The 18878-nt window shown below is 33.8% G+C and overlaps 1 protein-coding gene and 1 long non-coding RNA gene across 2 annotated transcripts; both read left to right on the forward strand.

The window, feature by feature from the left end:
• The first annotated feature begins 6864 nt into the window (after window positions 1-6864).
• LOC114752486 (L10-interacting MYB domain-containing protein-like) lies at window positions 6865-7416 on the forward strand. The gene is made up of 2 exons (XM_028941227.1): window positions 6865-7163; window positions 7269-7416. Exons 1-2 carry the CDS (start codon window positions 6865-6867, stop codon window positions 7414-7416), a joined length of 447 nt encoding a protein of 148 aa, XP_028797060.1.
• A 4032-nt stretch (window positions 7417-11448) lies between these two features.
• Window positions 11449-12458, forward strand: LOC114752434 (uncharacterized). Its single transcript, XR_003740841.1, has 4 exons — window positions 11449-11530; window positions 11752-11816; window positions 11935-12076; window positions 12390-12458. It is a non-coding gene; the product is annotated as an uncharacterized LOC114752434 (long non-coding RNA).
• Window positions 12459-18878: the final 6420 nt, after the last annotated feature.

The raw sequence follows: 18878 nt of genomic DNA on the forward strand, positions 1-18878 counted from the left end.
GTGGCTAATAGATGGAGACCGTAACACATCCTATTACCACACAAAAACAACAATCAGAAGGAGAAGGAATAGAGTCACAACTCTAAGGGATGCAAAAAAACAATTGGGTGGAAGGTAAAAAGGAAGTGGGGAACCTAATTAACCAGTTTTTTAGCTCACTGTTTACAGAAGATGATGAGCAAAGAGAATGGGTATAGACGCAACACTCTTGGCCTAAAGTCAAGAATGAAGATTGGGAATTAATTGGGCAGAACATCACATCCGATGAAATAAAGAAAGCTATGTTTTCAATAGGGGGCTTAAAACACCAGGAGAAGATGGATTTCCAGCCATCTTTTTCCAGAGAAACTGGGATATTGTTGGCAATAGTGTCTGTGAAGCAGTGAAGGAAATGTGGAGGGAGAAGGACAATTTGAAGACAGTGAATAATACTCTGATCACCCTTATTCCAAAAGTTGATACTCCGGAAAGAGTAAATCAGCTAAGGCCAATATCTCTTTGTAATGTGATTTACAAATGTGTCTCTAAAATAATTGTTCAAAGGCTAAAGGGAATCATGCCCAGTATAGTTTCCCCTTTCCAAGTGAGTTTCGTCCCTGGGAGGAACATTCATGACAACATCATCATTGTAAATGAGATGATACATTCAATGAGAAAGAAAAGAGGAAAGAAAGGCTATATGGCAATCAAAGTAGACCTTGAGAAGGCTTATGATAGAATCAGCTGGAATTTCATGGGAAAGGTGTTAGAAGAGCTTAAATGCCCAAAGGAGATGACTGAAAGAATCATGGGCTGTATTCATACAAACTCTACACAAATTCTTTGGCATGGCGAGAAACTTGAGGAAATCAAGCCTTCTAGAGGGCTAAGACAGGGCGATCCTATTTCCCCCTATCTTTTTGTGCTCGGCATGGAAAAACTCACACACCTTATTCTTGATCAAGTGAAAAAGAGAAAATGGAAAGGAATGAGAGCAGGGCGAAAAGGCCCAAACATATCACATATGATGTTTGCTGATGATCTTGTTCTTTTTGCAGAGGCAAGCACTGACCAAATTAAAGAAATTTTAAATGTTTTGCAGGTTTTTGGAGAGATGTCCGGACATCAAGTGAGCCAAGAGAAGACTCACATCTACTTCTCGCCAAATGTGAATCACTTAGAAAGAAAACGGATCTACCAAGTAAGTAAATTCAAGGCAGTAGAGGATCTGGGACGCTATCTTGGAGCTCAAATTTCTAATCCAAGGAAGAGGAGGGAGAAATATACTCACATAATTGAAAGAGTCAGGAAGAGGTTAAGTGGCTGGGAGGCAGCAAGTCTGTCACTTGCAAGTAGAATAACTCTAATTAAATCAGTAACAAGCTCGATGGCTTTGTACCCCATGCAACATGATCGATTACCAAGAGGAATCACGGAAGAAGTTGAGAAAATGCAAAGAAAGTTTCTTTGGGGAGACATAGAGGGGAAAAAAAGAAGGCACGTAGTGGCATGGGAGCAGCTTTGTAGATCCAAACATGAAGGAGGAATTGCTTTTAAATCCTTGCAAGGCATGAATGACGCCTTTCTTCTTAAACTCCTGTGGAGAATGCACGATAGCCCAAATGATTTATGGGTGCAGGTTCTACTTGGCAAGTATGGAAGATCCAAAATCGAGAAAAGAGAGATGGAGGCAAAGGTAGGAGACTCCAAACTATAAAAAGAAATTGTTAAGTTGCAAGAACAGTTTCATGTAAACATAGAGCGAGAAGTCAGAAATGGTGCAACAACACTGTTTTGGAAAGATAGATGGCTGCCAAATGAAGATTGCCTTATCAAGTACATACCAGAAGAGGTGAAAATTTATGATCAAATTCGAGTGGAAGAAATGTTAGATGAAGAAGGAGAGTGGAAGACTACAAGATTCGAACACCTGCTACCTGAACATGTAAGCTTGAAAATCCACTCAACAATATTTGTAGCTGATAGGGAGGATAAAGACAGACTCTGATGGAAAATCAATGGGCAAGGAAACTTTACCACTGCTAGTACTTATGCATGGCTTCAAAATATGCCATGGTCACACACAAGAAACATATGGGACTGTGTTTGGAAACTAAAAGTACCAGAACGAATAAGGGTCTTCTGCTGGTTGATGATCCACCAACGGCTACCCACAAAAAAGCTCACGAGCAAGTGGGATGAAGGCACAGGTTTTTGTGAAATCTGTCACTTGGGAATAGAGGACCAACTACACGCACTAAGAGACTATCCTCATACGAGGATAGCCTGGCAAACACTAGTCTCAAGGGACCAACAGAACACTTTCTTCAATCTAAGCTGGACTGACTGGATCATACATAACATGTTTAGTAGAAGAATGATGAGACAGGAAGAAAAATGGGCAGAGATATTCGCAACGAGTTGCTGGCATCTGTGGAAATGGCGAAACCAACAAACTCATGAACCAAACTTTGAGCGTCCTACGCAACCTGAAAGAGTCATCATTCAACTCTTAAAGAACTACCGACATCAACCCACAGCGAAACCTTTCAACAAGACAAAGACGGCTGAGATACATATGAGATGGAATCCACCAGCCTTGACGTGGTGCAAATTGAATACAGATGGAAGCGTAAATAGAAGAGGCAAGGCAGGGTGTGCAGGAGTACTTAGAGGCAATAAAGGTGAATGGTTGGGTGGTTTCACGAAGCGACTTGGAGACTGTGATATCATAATGGCAGAGACTTGGGGAATTTATGAGGGATTAAAGATGTGTAGAAGAATGGGCTTTAGGAAGATCGAGATCGAGTGTGATGCTGAAATAGTGATGCAATGCATTAATAAGCAGAAAGAAATCCCAGGCTGCTATGCACTATCACAGAGGATCTATGCTATGATGCGAGAAGATTGTAACTTAACCTTCAAACACGTTTATCGTGAGTGCAACAAGTGTGCATACAGTTTGGCTAGAGTAAGCATAGAATAGCATGAAAGAGACGTTTTCTGGCAAACACCGCCTGAGAAGATCGAGGGAATTCTCAAGGAGGATATTAACAGAGTGAGCGCTTGTAGATGGGTCCTAATGTAATTTAGTTTAGATTTCCTTTATTACAAAAAAAAATAAACAATGTTTTGCAGTTGCAGCTTTTATGGATTACTATCCTTATAGCTTACAGTATATGATGGACGCTGAGAACATGGGAGCCAGTCTCCTTAAGTTATTTTTGAGTTTTATTTAGGCTTTGGCCTTCTCTTGAATAAAAAAAACAAAAAACATGTATAATCACCAATAGCCTATAAGGATTACTTGAAAGTCAAATGGACAAGTATTTGATATTAAGTTAATTGAGGTGTTATATTTAAAACTAAATTAATTTTTTAATTATCTCTTATATTAATTATCAGACTTGATATTTATCTCTACAAGCTATTTTTTTACAATAGATTTTTTTTATTTTCAAAAATACTGCATAGTTAATGATATAAATGGACTTGCAAGTATCATTTTCAATATTATGACTCGAGGACTTTTCCACTTTGCCCTTTGTGATTATAGATTTTTTTTTCCTTTTTTGTCAGTTAAACATCATTTCAAAGTGAGTGCATGTCAGTTTTTTCTCTTCTTTATTTTCCACATTTTTCACAAAATACCCCTTTTTTTGATGTGCACTTTCAATTTAATTAGGAAATCTATTTTTTTACCTGAAAAATTCAGCATAATTAACGTCCTCTTAAGCATAATTAACGAAGAGAGAGGATTGAAACAGCTCAGACCTTCAAAATTTCTATATGCAACTAGATCGCTCATCATGGAACGGTTAAGATCATTCCTAACTTCAATGAAACGGTGCGTAGTAGTGATGAGCTCCTTGCCTCTACGTAGTACTAAAACTCGTTCCCCATATCTAACAGATAGTTATTGTGTCACAGTCATATTCAACGTTATTTCTACTTCTTGAGGACTTTTCCACGTTGCTCTTAAATTTGCAATGAGCTCCTTGCTGTTACGCATTGAAACTCGTTCCCTACATCTCATGGACATTTCTTGTGTCACAATCATATTTAAAGTTATTTCTACTTTCTGAGGACTTTTCCACATTGCTCTTAAATTTGTGACAATTTTTCTACGTAAACATCACTTCAGAGTGGCCACATGTCAGTTTTCCTCTCTTTAGTTTCTTTTCATATATTTTTTTCTTCATTAAAAACTCTTTTTCTTTGATATCTGCCTTGAAAATAACTTCGCTGCTCATCGATCTGTGAATAATCAATAAATGGTTTCCCAAAAGATAAATATATATCAAAGAGCCGGTAATATGGGTTGGACCCGCGGGTTGAACCCGCCAACCCGCCAAAAGAGGCGGGTTAGGGTTGGCCTTTGGTCAACCCGCTACCACCTGAAAAATATGAGCCCGCACCGCTACAACCCAAGCCCTCCGCGGGTCAACCCGCCAACCTGCTAAATTTTTTTAAATTTTTATATATATTAAAATATTAGGAGATGGGCTGGAAATGTAGGAAAAATTTATATTTGAACTTGTGTTTTATCATGTTTGGAGTTTGAATTTTGAACAATTGTATATTTTGTGTTTTAATGTGTTGTAATTTTGTGTGAATACTTGGAATACTATAAATCATTTCTGATTTTTTTAATTTTTGATTATTTATAAGAAAATTTTTTTTTAAAAAAAAATCTGACAGGTTGGTGGGTTGACCCGCCAACCCACCTTGGTGGGTTAGGGTTGGCAGAATACCAACCCGCCAGAAAACGAGCCTTTTGAGCCCGACCCAAATAACCCACAACCCGCCACGGGCCCACCCGCAACCCGCGGGTTGGCCCGTTTTACCAGCCCTATATATATGTATGTCTCGTGTAGACTTTACTTCTTACCATCTAAATATTTTACCATATTTTTTTATCAGAGATAAATATTTTACCATATTGACAATAGATGTTGCTTCCCCAATCAATCAGCATAATTAATTAATTATGGTCCTATGAATAAGTGGACTGGAAGGATCATATTCAACGCTGACCCAAAAGTAGCTTAAACCAGCTTAAATTTTAAAATAAGCTGGGTTGAAATCAAGGACTTGTTTGACAGAGCTTGGAATTGATTGGGCTTATGTTAAAAAAGGCTATCTGGACGCCCAATTGCAATAAGCTCCAAGAAGGAGCTTATCAATTAGATCAGAAGAGCTTTTGGCCAAAAAAAACAAAAAATCAGAAGGGTTAGCTGTTCTGCAATGTCAGAGATTCTTTTTTCTCTCCCATCTGCGTTTTGCCTCTCGATCACTTCCTTTCTTTTTCATCCAGGACTCCCACCCTATCTCCGTCACTGGTCGCCCCATAGAAGGTCCCTCCCTGGAAGCCGTGAGCTCAGCTTTGTCATCGCCGCGAGCTCAGCGTAGTAGGGGTGAGGTGTGCGTGGCCTGCTGGAGGGTGCTTCTTCCTCTCATGTCTGAGCTGGTCCCACTGTCTGCAACCGAGGTTGCTGCCGTCTGCTTGTGCTTTTTGAGCTGTGCGTGGAGATCTTGCCTTGCCAGTTTGATACAACCGTGGGATCTACCTCTGGCAGCCTTCGGTTGGGTTGATCTGTTACAGGTTGGGCGGTAATTTTTTTTCTTTCTTTTCTTGTTTGATCCATGATTGAATTTGCTGTCACTTGTGGAAGCCTTAACATTAAAGCCTGAAAATTGGTTTAATCAAGAGTTCTCTGTCGCCACTGGTTGTTTTTTAATTTTTTCCTTCTGGTTTTTTGTGGTCCTCTGTTTATGGCCGATGGTTGTTTTATTTTTTCCCTTCAAGTTTTTCATGGTCGCCTGCCTCTGCTCGTCGGTGGTGTGATCTTTTTCTCCTCGCCTTTGTGGTTTTTGTGGTCCTTTGTTTTTGTTGGTCGGTGGTTCTTTTTATTTTTCCCTTCTGGTTTTTCATGGTCGCTTGCCTATACTTGCTGGTGGTCTGATCTTTTTATCCTCCCTTTCGTGGTTTTGATCATCTTGTCCGAGCTGTTGAGGTGAATTAACAGCTATCTGTTGGAGCAATGGATCTGCGTAGAGCTTGTGATGATCATTCTAGATATGTGATTGTGTATACTGGATATGTGATTGTGTATACGTGCATATGAGCTTGTGTATATTTGTATATCATATTGTGTTACACTGATCATTCGGTTGCAATGGTGCTGGAATTTTGAAAGAAAAATGTGCAAAAATTTCTGGTTTTCGTTGGTGTAAATCCAATAACTTCAATTTGCAATTTCATATGAAAAAGACTTTCCCATTGGTAGTAAATGCTTATCCATTAAGCAGGAAAAATTCTATTCTATGTCAAAATTAAAAAGACTTGTTGTTCCTAATGTATTAATTTTTATGACTTCAGTGCTTTTATGTGAAGTAGATTGAAGAAAGTAATTTTAAAACAATTTTTTAGTCCTTTTAATTAAGTTTTTAATAACACAATTAACTACTAAATTGTCTTCCCTAATTAAGTTTCTATTAATTAAGTTATTATTAATTAAGTTTCTGTTAAAATATGGCAGTTCCAATTCAAAGATGAACAATTGTTTTTCAAACAATAAGAAAAATAATTGATTAATTGAGCTTTGAAAAAATTTTCACAACCAGTTACCACTGATTAAATGTTTATAGTTTAAAAAATTTTTGAATAAGAAAACTAAACAGCTTTTGCAATTACAATGTGTTAATTAATATTTTACAACTTCATAATAATAATTGGGGTTTTGTAAACAGAAACATTTACAATAATATTAAGAAAATAATATATATGTTCGTTTGGTGGTTACATAATATGGCTTTTATTATTACATATTTAGGCTTTTGGTTGATTTAGTTAGTTTTGTCTCCATCAAAAGGCATAGAGAAATGGACAATGATAATGGAAAAGTGACATGGGATCCTTACACGACAAAGATTCTAATCGATGTTTGCGTCGAGCAAATAGTGCACAAGGAACGACAACGAACATCATTTAAAAGGCCCGGTTGGGGGAAAATTGAAAAGAACTTTCAGGAAAGGAGCAGGAGAAAGTACGACAGCAGGCAATTGAAGAATAAATTTGATATGTTGAGAAAAGATTGGAAGTTGTGGGATAAACTAATATCTGGAGAGACTGGGATTGGTTATGCTGTAGCCACAAATAGGGTTTTGGCCTCCGATGAGTGGTGGCAACAAAAATTACTAGTAATTATTTGCATTGGTTGATTTTTAATTTGAATATCCGTTAAGACTTTGTTTAATTTTTGCCTAATTATGTTAATGTAATGTAGGTTGACCCTAACTTCAAGAAATTTAGACATCAGGGTTGATGTTTGCATCAGATCTACAGAAAATAATCAAAGATGTTGTGGCTTCGGGAGACTATATGTATGCACCATCAGCCTCACAGCCCCAGTTGACACCTGTGACATAGGCTGATACAAAAGAGGAGGAGGATGTTTATAGAGTCGGCCTGGACCAACAGAAAGGGTCAGGGGACAGTGAGGATGAAAATTTCGGAGTTAATCCAACAGCCAGTACAGGGTTCATAGATGACTTCGCCGGTTGCAACTTAAACAACCCCGTGAGTACTGGACCAAGTGGCTTAGGAAGCTATGGAAAGTGATGTAAAGAAGAAGAAAAAATTTGCTGTGTCTACTAAAATTTATGATAGCCTTAGTGTTATAGTAGCTGCTTCTGACAAGCGAGCAGCAGCACTTGTTGAAGATCCCCAACTAGTTGACAAGGTTTTAGTACACCTGACTACTGTTGAGGAGCTTAATGGTAACAATCAATTATATTATGCATGTGCCAAGATGCTTACGCAGTTGAGGTGGGCTAGATGAGCCTATTTGGGGTTTATACATGATAAAAGCAAGTTGTTGGCGTGGTTAATACCGACAGCACAAGACCTAAACACATGAAAGGGACTTGGAGATTAGGATTTAGTTGTTGCACTTGTTAACTTGAACTGATTGCTATTTGAACCTGAATTGATGTGACCTGTTGTAGGAACTTTATTAATGACTATGTAATATATTTATGCTAATTCTACTTGTCATCTATGCGTTTGGTTTTTTTGTTTGTAGTATGAAAATTATTTACACTTTGTTTAGTGTAGTCCTTATAATGCTTACACTTTGTTGTTATCATAGTTACAGGGTTAACTCCAGAAATGGCTAATTGGAATGATGATTCACCATGAAATGAAGATACTTTGAGAGATTGGAATAACGATTCACAATGGAATGAAGATGACCATTCAAGACGATTATCCACGATTAATGAGGAATTAACACAGTATGAAGCAGTAGATGCATTGGTGGTCATTATTGTGAAATGTATATGTTTAAACAACCCTGTAGAACTGGTGAGCAGACATGAAATTTATGGGTACATAGGCATTATAAATGGGCATGATGATCGATGTCTTGAAATGTTTAGATTGGATCCAAAATGTTTTCCACCTCTTATGTACTAAATTGGAAGAACATGGTTTACGAAAGTCTAAGTATGTAGGAATTGAAGAAAGGTCGTGATGTTTTTAAACAACGGTTGCACATGGACAATACATGGGATGACCCAGGAACTTCACAACTTTTAGGAGAAACTGTAAGTAGGCACTTTCATAATGTACTGCAAGCTTGCCTTAACCTATCAAGTGAACTTATTCGACCCATAGATCCTACATTTCGTGAAACTCATAGAAAAATGGAGAATGATCCAATTATTATCTTTTTTTAAGGACGCAATCGGAGCAATTGATGGCACTCACATACCATGTGTTGTTTCTCGCTGCAAAACTAGATAAATTTATTGGCAGAAAGGGAAATCCATCACAAAATGTCATGGCTATATGTGATTGGGATATGTGTTTCACTTTTGTCTTGGCAGGATGGGAGGGATCTGCACATGATGCTCGTATATTTGATAGCGCTATTACAAATTCATCTCTAAATTTCCCTCATTCACCTCTAGGTATATGTTTATATGTTCCAATACATTTTTAATTACTTCATATTTTTTTATTCATTTCACAATGTCTCAAATTGTGTCATGAATCATTAGGGAACTATTACTTGGTTGATGCGGGATATCCAACACCAAATGGATATCTAGGTCCATACAGATCTGAGCGCTACTACCTTTCGGACTTCTGACGACAAGTAGGATTCCAAAGTAGGAATGAAGCCTTCAATTATTATTATTTCAGTTTAAGGTGCGCAATAGAAAGAACATTCAGTGTTTGGAAGAATAGATTTCAAATCCTATGAAATATGCGCAGTTACGACTTCTAAACACAAGTGTATTTGGTTTGTGCAACAATGACTATTCATAACCTTATAAGGAGACATTCAAGCTCTGACTTCTATTTTCAACAAGTTGAAGATGGTAATGTAGTTGGCGAACATGATCAAACTGAAGCTAGTCAAACCATCGTCTTCAAAGTCAATTCACAATCTTCATCACATATGAATCGCGTTCGTGATGCAATCAGAAACCAAATTATCCATAGCTTATCAATTAATTAATTATGTAATATTATTCTTTCGTTTCATTTTGTTGCAATACTGCAAATTGGAGTTCAAAACATTTTTATGCATCCAAATTATGTTTCGCTTGTATTTGCCTTATTTGTTTCCATTTCTCTGTTGTTTTCAAATTTAATTCACTTAATTTCACTTATTCATATTAAATATTTAAATTCATTGTCTTATGTCAATTCATTTTTTTTTATTATGTTTCACTTTATATTTACAATATTTTTTATGATTTCTCTAAAATTTTTAGTTTTAATTCACTTATTGAATTTCACTTCTTCATTATATTATCTCAATTCTGTTTTTTTTTTCATGTTTCACTTTACATTTAAAACATTTTTTTATGATTTCTTTAAAATTTTAAAATTTGATCCACTCATTAAATTTGATTTCTTCATATTAAATTATTATCATTTTATTGTATTATTTGAAATCAATTTTTTATCATGTTTCATTATTTATTAAAACTCATCCATTTTGGTAATTTTTCCGTCAAACTTACTTTTACTCAATATAATCCAAACAAGATTTACAATCTCACTTTACAAACTAACTTTTTTGACCTCCAATCCAAATATAATTCAGTTTATCCAATTTAACTTTTACCAACTTCACTTTTCCATAAGCTACTTTTCTTATAAGCTGTTTTTTCAACCACTAATCCAAACGGACACTATATATCTTTCTTGAGGGATTTTCGACTCAGCTGTTTATTTGTGACTATATAGAAAACATATATTCTGACAAAGATCACTTCAATTTAAAGTGGGTGTACGTATTTCAATGTTTCTCCTTTTATTTTGTCATATATTTTTCCTCACCTAAGACTCTTCAAATCAAAATGGCAACGAATATGTTTTTTTTATCTAAAAAAATTCTGCCTAATCAACGCCGTTTGTGAAAAATAAATGAGGTCCTGTCTTGTAGAATTTTCTCCCAAGTCCTGCTGCCATTTAATATGTGACCAAAGTTGAATTGAGCAAAGATCTCCTCATTAGCTTTCTCTCTCTCTCTCTCTCTCTCTTTAAAATAATTTGTGTACTAAATCCAATATATATTATTTTGATTGACTACTCATTTCTACTAAATTGACAATAGAATAGATTTTGTTACCCTAAAATTCGGCATAACTAATGACGTTCCAATGAATAAATGGGTTGCAAGGATCATATTTAATATTATGTATACAATAACGCTCTTTCCTTGATGCCCATTTTCAATTTGCTTTCGTGAGACTGGCGATGCGGATCACCCTTTTCATGATGTTATAGAAGATGCAAGATTGCTTTTGAAGAAGGATTGGCAGGGTCTTGCCTCTTTTAGTTATAAAAGGAGACCTCTCCAGTGCTAACCTCTTAACTAAGACTTCTCATAATTTGGATATTCCATTTTGTACTTTTGTTCACCCTCTATCTTTTCTAAGCTGAAAAAAGAGAGGATGAGAGAGGTTACTCGTTTTGTGTTGCTTTATTGGTTTGTATGATCACCCTTTTCAATCAACATGACTTATAAATAAAAATCAATAATGAGCCAAGTCATATCTCAATTCTCAATAGCTCCTCACTCAAATCAGTGTGCCATGAACAATGATGACTAAATAAATATTGATGGCTAATCCTATTCGGCTGCGTGTAAAAGTGAGTTTCAAATTTGAAATTCCCTCCAACTCTATTTTTCCATCTTTCTTCTTTCTTTTCAAAGTCTAGATGTGTTTCGAGTTCTCTGAATCTCTGTCCCATTTCTCTCTGTTTCTTTTCCCTTTTCCTCAATTTTCCCAGAGGACTCACTGCTCTTTTTCACTCTCCCCCCTTCCGCATCAGGTATGCATCTCCTCTCTCCCTCAATTTCTTTTCATCTCCTTTTTCTCTCTTGCCACGGCTTCATCGTCTCCCTGCTCTTCGTCTATTTTTCGTTACCTTCTATTTTTTTTTTGGGGTGAAATTCCTTGCCTTCCAACTTTGTTCTTGGAAACCTAGCAAATCCCACATGGAGATGATGTCTTTTGGCTTGTGGTAAGTTGTTTTCCGTTTTTTCCTTCCCTTTCATTCCCTTGGTGATTCGAGAGTTTGATCTGGCGGCCTCTATCTACTTTGTAGCTGTATTCTCATGTGCATGTACTCTTCATAAGTTGCTTCAAAAACATCTTATTTCGGTATTTATTTTCGTTTCCCCCAATTTTGATGTTTACTATCTCTTCCCCTCTTTTTATTCAAATTGGCTTGCTATCATGCAGAACTTGAGGTGTCCTACTCACTAAATTCATTCAAAGATGGATTTTCTATTGCAAAATGTAACAAGGTGAGCATCACAAGATTCAAGAGTTTCGCATGTTAGGCATTTATATTGCTTCTTGCTACTATTAGAATTTAATTTAATTCTCATTGCTGATGCTGGTTGTTGATTTTTGCCCCCGCAGTTCACCAGTCATCACGGAAAGAAAAAAGGTTTGCTTGAAGATGCACACCAAATGCTTGAGAAAATGACCAAGATATTCAAAAGTAGTAGACCAGAGGACACATGAAGTGATGAACTTTGCTGACATATAAATTACATTTGAGGTATGGTTCTTGCACCAGGCCCTTCGGTGTTTTGTCATAATTTGTTGAGGTATTCTAAACATTAAGAGCAAACTCAACCATTGATTGTTATCCATATCTTGCTCTTTTTGTCATTAGAACAAGCTTTCTTCTCTTTTTTTTCTTTATTACATGTCTTACTACTCTCTTTATTATTTCTGTAGAATGGAAACTTATTTGCAGTTTATATGATTGGATTTTACGTCCTAGCCCTCATATAGTTTATCTGAGATCTGTCCTTATATTCTTATTTTGTTATTTTACTTTATGGATTAAGTTATATGTTCTATGGCAGGTCAATTTCTACCATATTTGAAGAATTTTGCAACTGAGCACCAATTATCCAAAATGAGGTATACTTTAGTTATCAGTTGGTCATCCTGACTAACAAGCAGGATATCGTGATATTTTAACATAATCACTAACATGATATGCTTTTTCATCTTGACTGCTATCACTCACTTCATTCTCAAAGATATATAGCAGATAATGCAATAGTATTAATAGAAATCATATTACTTGCTGCCAAATAGAGGGATTAAAATACATTACTCTTAGTCTGCACTCTGAGTTACTGCTTCTGAATTTAAAAAAGTGTAGAGATATCTTATTTTTATACTTGGGACATTAACCGAGTCTTAAATTAAGCACATACTTTATCTGCTATTGTACATGTAACTGTCAAGGATACCATTTGAAAGGATACTGACAGAAGTTAACCATCTTGTGTCCTGTAAAGTTGCTTGTCAGTATTTTAAATTGCAGTAGAAGGTGCAAAAAGAAGCTTGAAGGGTGAACAAAGTTAAGGCAATTTACTCTATATTGTTATGGTAAATCTATTGAGTTTCTTATTTATCTGATATATAATTCTATTATTGTCCAGATCTTTATTTTATGAGCTTACAAAGTAAGATGGTTGGCAGAAGTTTCTTGAAAGGGGGGTCAACTTTGGGAATACAAAAGTTTTGATATTTTCAAGGGAAGAATCAGTAGACCTTGTCTTCCAGGATTTGCTAAGCTATGAAAATCTTGTAATCTGTTGGAGGGTAACATCATAAGGATTAGATACATATTAACACTTTTATTCTTTCTTTTATTGAGTTATTTTAGGCAGTAAAATGATTTGATACTGTTTTGTGCAACTGTATAAAACAGGCCATGTGTTTAAAGATGTTATATTCTCATTTATTTTATTTATCTTTTTTTTTTTTGCCATCCATTCATTTTATTTTATCAGGTATTGTTTCTCCAGGAAAAATGTGATTTTCCACTATTGACTTGGATTAGTATTATAATAAATGCAAAATATTGGACCTTAATGATTGAAAATTATGGGCGTTAACTTGAGCAATGTAGGACCTTGTGAAGATGAAGATACAGAGGTGGTATTGCTCAGCATTTCACATTGCTATTTTGATTTTTTTTTTTTTTTTTTAAATGACGGAACGGTTATAAGGGATGTTGTGTCAAGAATCTAAATGAATATTGTAGTTTGACTAGTCTTATAGCTCATCTGTTAATGTAGTTACTTATTTGCATTGTGGGTTAAGCCCAGTGCATTTTGGAACCGATTGATTATTATGGATAAACCGATTGATTATGTCATGGGACCATAGTATAACCGATTGATTATTATGGATAAAATAATCTCACATTGAATTATTTTATAAAACAGTTTGAGATATTTTTACATTTTTTTAACTGATTTTTATATTTTTAAGCATTTTTTGAATTTTTACCTAAGATATAATTATCAACGTTGTTTATTGGCAATTGTTTTAGAATGTTAGCACTTCCTATTAAGCTGCATTTTTTTATTTGTTTCATATAATAAAGGCTTGCCATTTTTTTTGTTTGATGCTGTTTGTTTTGCAAGGCAAGGGATTGTGTTTTGTGCACGTTGTTTAGATAACTAATTTATTTTTGAAATGATGTGATACATGATGAATACATTGTAGTGATGCACGTAGAGTAAATTCTAGTTCAAAAATATATATATTTATATATAACAGGAGCACAATGGCAGTTGGTAAAACTAGAAAATAAGCTGAGCTTGTTTAGGCTCAAAATTGTAAGAGCTAGGTTTGAAATTTTTTCTTTCAAATGAAAAAACAGACTTAAAAGGTTAGCTTTGTAGGACTGAAGGTTTAAACGGGTTGGTCTGCAGGGCTGAGAGTTGGCCTGTTTAGGCCTTTTTATTTTTTTTGTTTTTTTTAAAAATTTTTTTGTATAATTTTAATATTATTTACCTTTTTATCATTCTAAAATTAAATTTCATATAATGATTTGATTTATTTGGTTTTAGACAATTATTTATCCAATTAAATTTTTAAAAAATGAGTTAATTTGGACTTTAATAATAATTTGATTTAATTATATGTGTTGATATTTTAAAACTATATACTTTTGATAAGAGAGTATTTTTATACTTATATAATTTCTGATTTTATATTTTTCAATTAGAAACTTATAAGTTTTAACAACAATACTTCTTGAACTAAAGTAAAATAATAGTTAGATTATAAAATTTAAAAGTAAAATTCCTATAAAAAAAGTTTGATATTTTTGTTATGAAAGAAGAGTAATTGATTATAATAATGATAAAGTTTCAAAAAAAATTAATAATAGTGTTTGTCTATTGCATATTTGTACTTTTGATAAAATTTTTGAATATTGTTGTCTTGTTTATGGAAGTCTTAGATATTTTTGGATGTCAATGAATATTTAGGTATCATGATGTTTAGTATTTGTGACTTAATTTTATTCATAGTTATGTCCTTTATTAATAATTTCATCAGTTTGTTTTTATTTTTTCATAAAAAATATTACAAATATGAAAACTAGCATTTTTTTTAAATAGGCCGAAAGCCCGTGGGTCGGCCTGAGCGTGTCAGCTTAAGGGTGGCGCTTAGCAAATTAGAATATTTTTGAAATTTCAGTTCTATAGAGTCGACCCTTTTAAGCCTGTCAACCTTACAGGGTCGGCTCTAGAGGGCTGGGTTAGCTTGTATTCCTACCTCTATGCACTGGGTGCTGGCACTGACCATCAAAAACTCCCTTTCAAGTCAATATAAAAAACTTTAGGTCATTTCTTCTTGCTCTTCAAAAAGAAATATTTTGATTTCCTCTTTATTTAAGGACACATACACTTATTCATTAAGGATACAAGTTGTATGCATAAAATATAACTATATACATATATTACACGGCTTTAAAGTAACACACAAACTAAAATCTTCACTTCACTTGTAATATGCCTTCAATTATTAATATCATCTCCTCGTCCTCCCTTGCAAGTTGCAATGGTCAGTCTAAAAGACTTGATGAGCAGACTTGCTGAAACATACATTACATACCAAGGACCTGCATAATACATTATTTAGTAAGAACTTGCATAATACATCACATAGCAAGAACCTGCATAATATGTAAATTTAACATAATTACTAGTGTATTACATCTCCGAAATATTAAATTTATAAAGTCCAAAGCATGTCATGGTGATTTTGTGTGTAAATATTTGTGATCAGAATATAAATGTATAGTTCTAGAATATATTATGAAAAGGGAAATATATAACATTTAAAAGAACTTGGTCAAAACATAAAATAAGAAGTTTGTTTCACTCACCACAATGCCAATTGGGTCTTTAACGACGGAAACAGTACATCCTAATGACCACTGTCTCTGATGTTGTAACAACAGTTATCTCTAATCTGTTACTAACCTTTTTAAAATCAAAATTTAGTAATACTAACCATGGTAGAAAACAATCTTAGTATAATCTTCAAAAAGACTACCATAGTTATAAAAAGAAATTTTGATTTGCTAAAAAAATATTAATCATGATAGAAAAGACTTGGGCTAATTATTCAGAATGTCTATCATGATTATAAGAGTTTTACTAAACAAATTGTATAAAAACCGTGATTAATAATATTTCACAATAACTGGGTCTTGGGCTTTGTGAAACCCAGAACATCACAATTCATCTCTAAGCCCATAACATGATATTTTCTGAATGAAATTCTTCCAAACCAACAGTAGTCAACTACTTTCAAAAGTTATTGTGGCTTCACAACTCACCAACACAAGCAACCCAGCAGCAAAAGTAACTAAGACCATAAGTCTTAAATAAATCAGAGTATGCAAAAAGAGTTATATGTAGCAATATACAATACTCATCACATGACAAAAAGGAGGCTACATAAGATAAACTTGATAGCTAAGCCTCCCCTGCCTTCCCTAACGGACCAGTCTTAGAGCTATTATATGAAAATGTTAAACCGCGGGGTGAAACAAAAGCCTTAGTAACTAACAATCCTGCTCATCAGGCATATAAGTAAGTGTTTGAGAGGTTTCAAGTGGAACAGTTACTAAAATCATAACATTCACAATTGTCACATGGTTATATATATATATATATATACACACACATATCAAAATACAATAACTCACTCTTAATTCTACCTTATTTCCTCACACCTTATTTCCTCTGATTGAACCCATGAGCTAGTACTGTCCCATGTGACTGGTAGTTCAACATAATAAGCTCACCGATCAAGTGATGTGAACATGCCAAAATTCACGGAACACGAGATCGGACCATGGGTTCCCCCTTTAGTCCACTAGTGGGGTGTCATACACCCTACAACACATGACAGGGCCAAAGGATCAACCAATGTACATCTGGCATCCTCTCACTTTATTACCTCTATAATATGTACAAAATTTACCCCCTTATTCTCCCTATAACATGTTTCCCACCAATCAACGTTCACCATCCTCTCTCGTATTTATACTTATGAGATTTATAAAATAATTATTTACCGATAACATCATAACTTTCACATTTACCAAAATCGAGATTTCAAATTTTTAATAATCAACATCAATCCTCAAAATTATTTCTTAATAAATTCTTGTTCCACATGACAATTTTTATAAATTTATAATTTCATAACTATTTTTTTCCCAATAACATAAAGTATCTCAAGACAATTTCAACAATAATGCCTTTCATTGCTCAAATTATAATCTAATGGCATTTCAAGAATTTCATATAATTTAAAATCACTCACAAACATCATACAAGCATACATAACAAGTGGAAAGTGGTTACTTTTTGCCAAGGCTATAAAAAGAATTACCACAAAGTCAACCCCGTGCTCAAACCAATAATTCAATAATTAATCTACACAATTAATATAACCACAAATTAATATAATCACATATTAATATAAGCTAATTAATTAATCTTATATATATAGTTAACTTTCTAATTTAATAATTTTTATTTTAAAATCCCACAACTCTTATAACCCAAAATTAAGTATTTTAGAATTAACTTATAAATTTTCCTCATAGGCTAAAATATTCATTTCCATCCTCTGGATTATTCACTTTAATAAAAAGAATTCTCCAAAATTCTCAAATATGAAATTATTATATTTTAAATTCAAAAAATTCTATTTAAAGTTTAAACCTCAAAATAAAATCATCAAAAATTTAATAATAACTCAAATATTTATAAATAAATAATCTGCTCAAAATTCTAATAGTATAACTATTATATTTCTTTTTCTTCACAAGTAATAAACTCTCTTAACTAAAATAATTATTTTAAAATATCCAGTCATCCAATAAATAAAATTAAACCAATTAAAATCTTAATAATATGTCAAACAACTCAAATAAATTATTTAATATAATTTTGATTGGTACAAATATGATATATCTCATAAATAACAGATTTTTCAACTAAATAAATTAATTTAAATACTAAAAACTGACAAATGGACAAATCTACACTGATAGAAATGATTTACTATAATAAAGCTACAATATTATGGTTAATACTAGTCAAAACTCAAAACTTATACCATATATAAGTCTAAAATTTTTTTCTAATTATTATAATAATACTGTCATTAGAAAGCTTAAAATATATAGAAAATATTTATGTATAAATTTTGATGAAAAGAAGTAATTTTATGTACCTAAATTATCTTCAAAGGTTACCCTCTCCTTCATAAAGACCGTTAATATGCTCGTCTCTCTCTTTCCCACACTCTTTCTCGCTTTCCCTCTTTCTCTCTTGTCATTCTCATCTTTTACATCCTACCCCTTCTTTTATTTTCTATTTTTCAACTACCTCTTCCTTATTTTCTTCATTCTTCATTTATTCCCCCTCCCAAAAGTCCTTCTTCCTAAGTCAACGGTCATCTTTTCACCGAATTCGATGAAAAGATTACCCCTTTCTTGTTTTTTTTAAATATTAAAATATTATTATTTTATTATAATAATAAAATATTATTATTTTGTTTTTTTTTAACTTTTTTCTTTTTTTAATCTTAAATAAAATTTAGGATATTATAGATGTTATAAAGCTTAAAATTCCTGTTGAAGAAAATGGCAACACATACTCCCCAAAAGGCCGCTGTAAAAATCCAACTCCCAACGTAACCCAAAGTAGAATGAAGATAGAAATTCGTCTTTTGGACTGTCATTTCCTTCACCTGGTTCACCAATTTGTTTATTCATGTAGTTCTATGGAAGTGGAGCCCCACATAATTCAGAATTCCCAATATAGCTTTGTGCATCAAACCCTTGGAGTTGAGTTCCTGATGGAATCTTCCTGGTGAAATTGTTGAAGGAAAGGTTCAAGGCCTCCAGAAAAGATAATTTAGCCATACTTGGAGGAATTTCATCCACAAGTTGATTTCTTGAGATATCAAGAGACTCCAAATTTTTCAAGTTGCTAATCTAATTTGGTATGTTTCCC

This window comes from Neltuma alba, unplaced genomic scaffold (assembly GCF_004799145.2).
Source record: "Neltuma alba isolate B1F8T4 unplaced genomic scaffold, ASM479914v2 tig00001162_pilon, whole genome shotgun sequence".
Lineage (NCBI taxonomy): Eukaryota > Viridiplantae > Streptophyta > Magnoliopsida > Fabales > Fabaceae > Neltuma > Neltuma alba.

Bases quoted from the DNA above. Each gene is read 5' to 3' on its own strand.
- LOC114752486 (XM_028941227.1), top strand. From the start codon at position 6,865: ATGGACAATGATAATGGAAAAGTGACATGGGATCCTTACACGACAAAG. The intron at 7,164-7,268 runs GTGGCAACAAAA...AATGTAATGTAG, and splicing joins GTTTTGGCCTCCGATGAGTG to GTTGACCCTAACTTCAAGAA.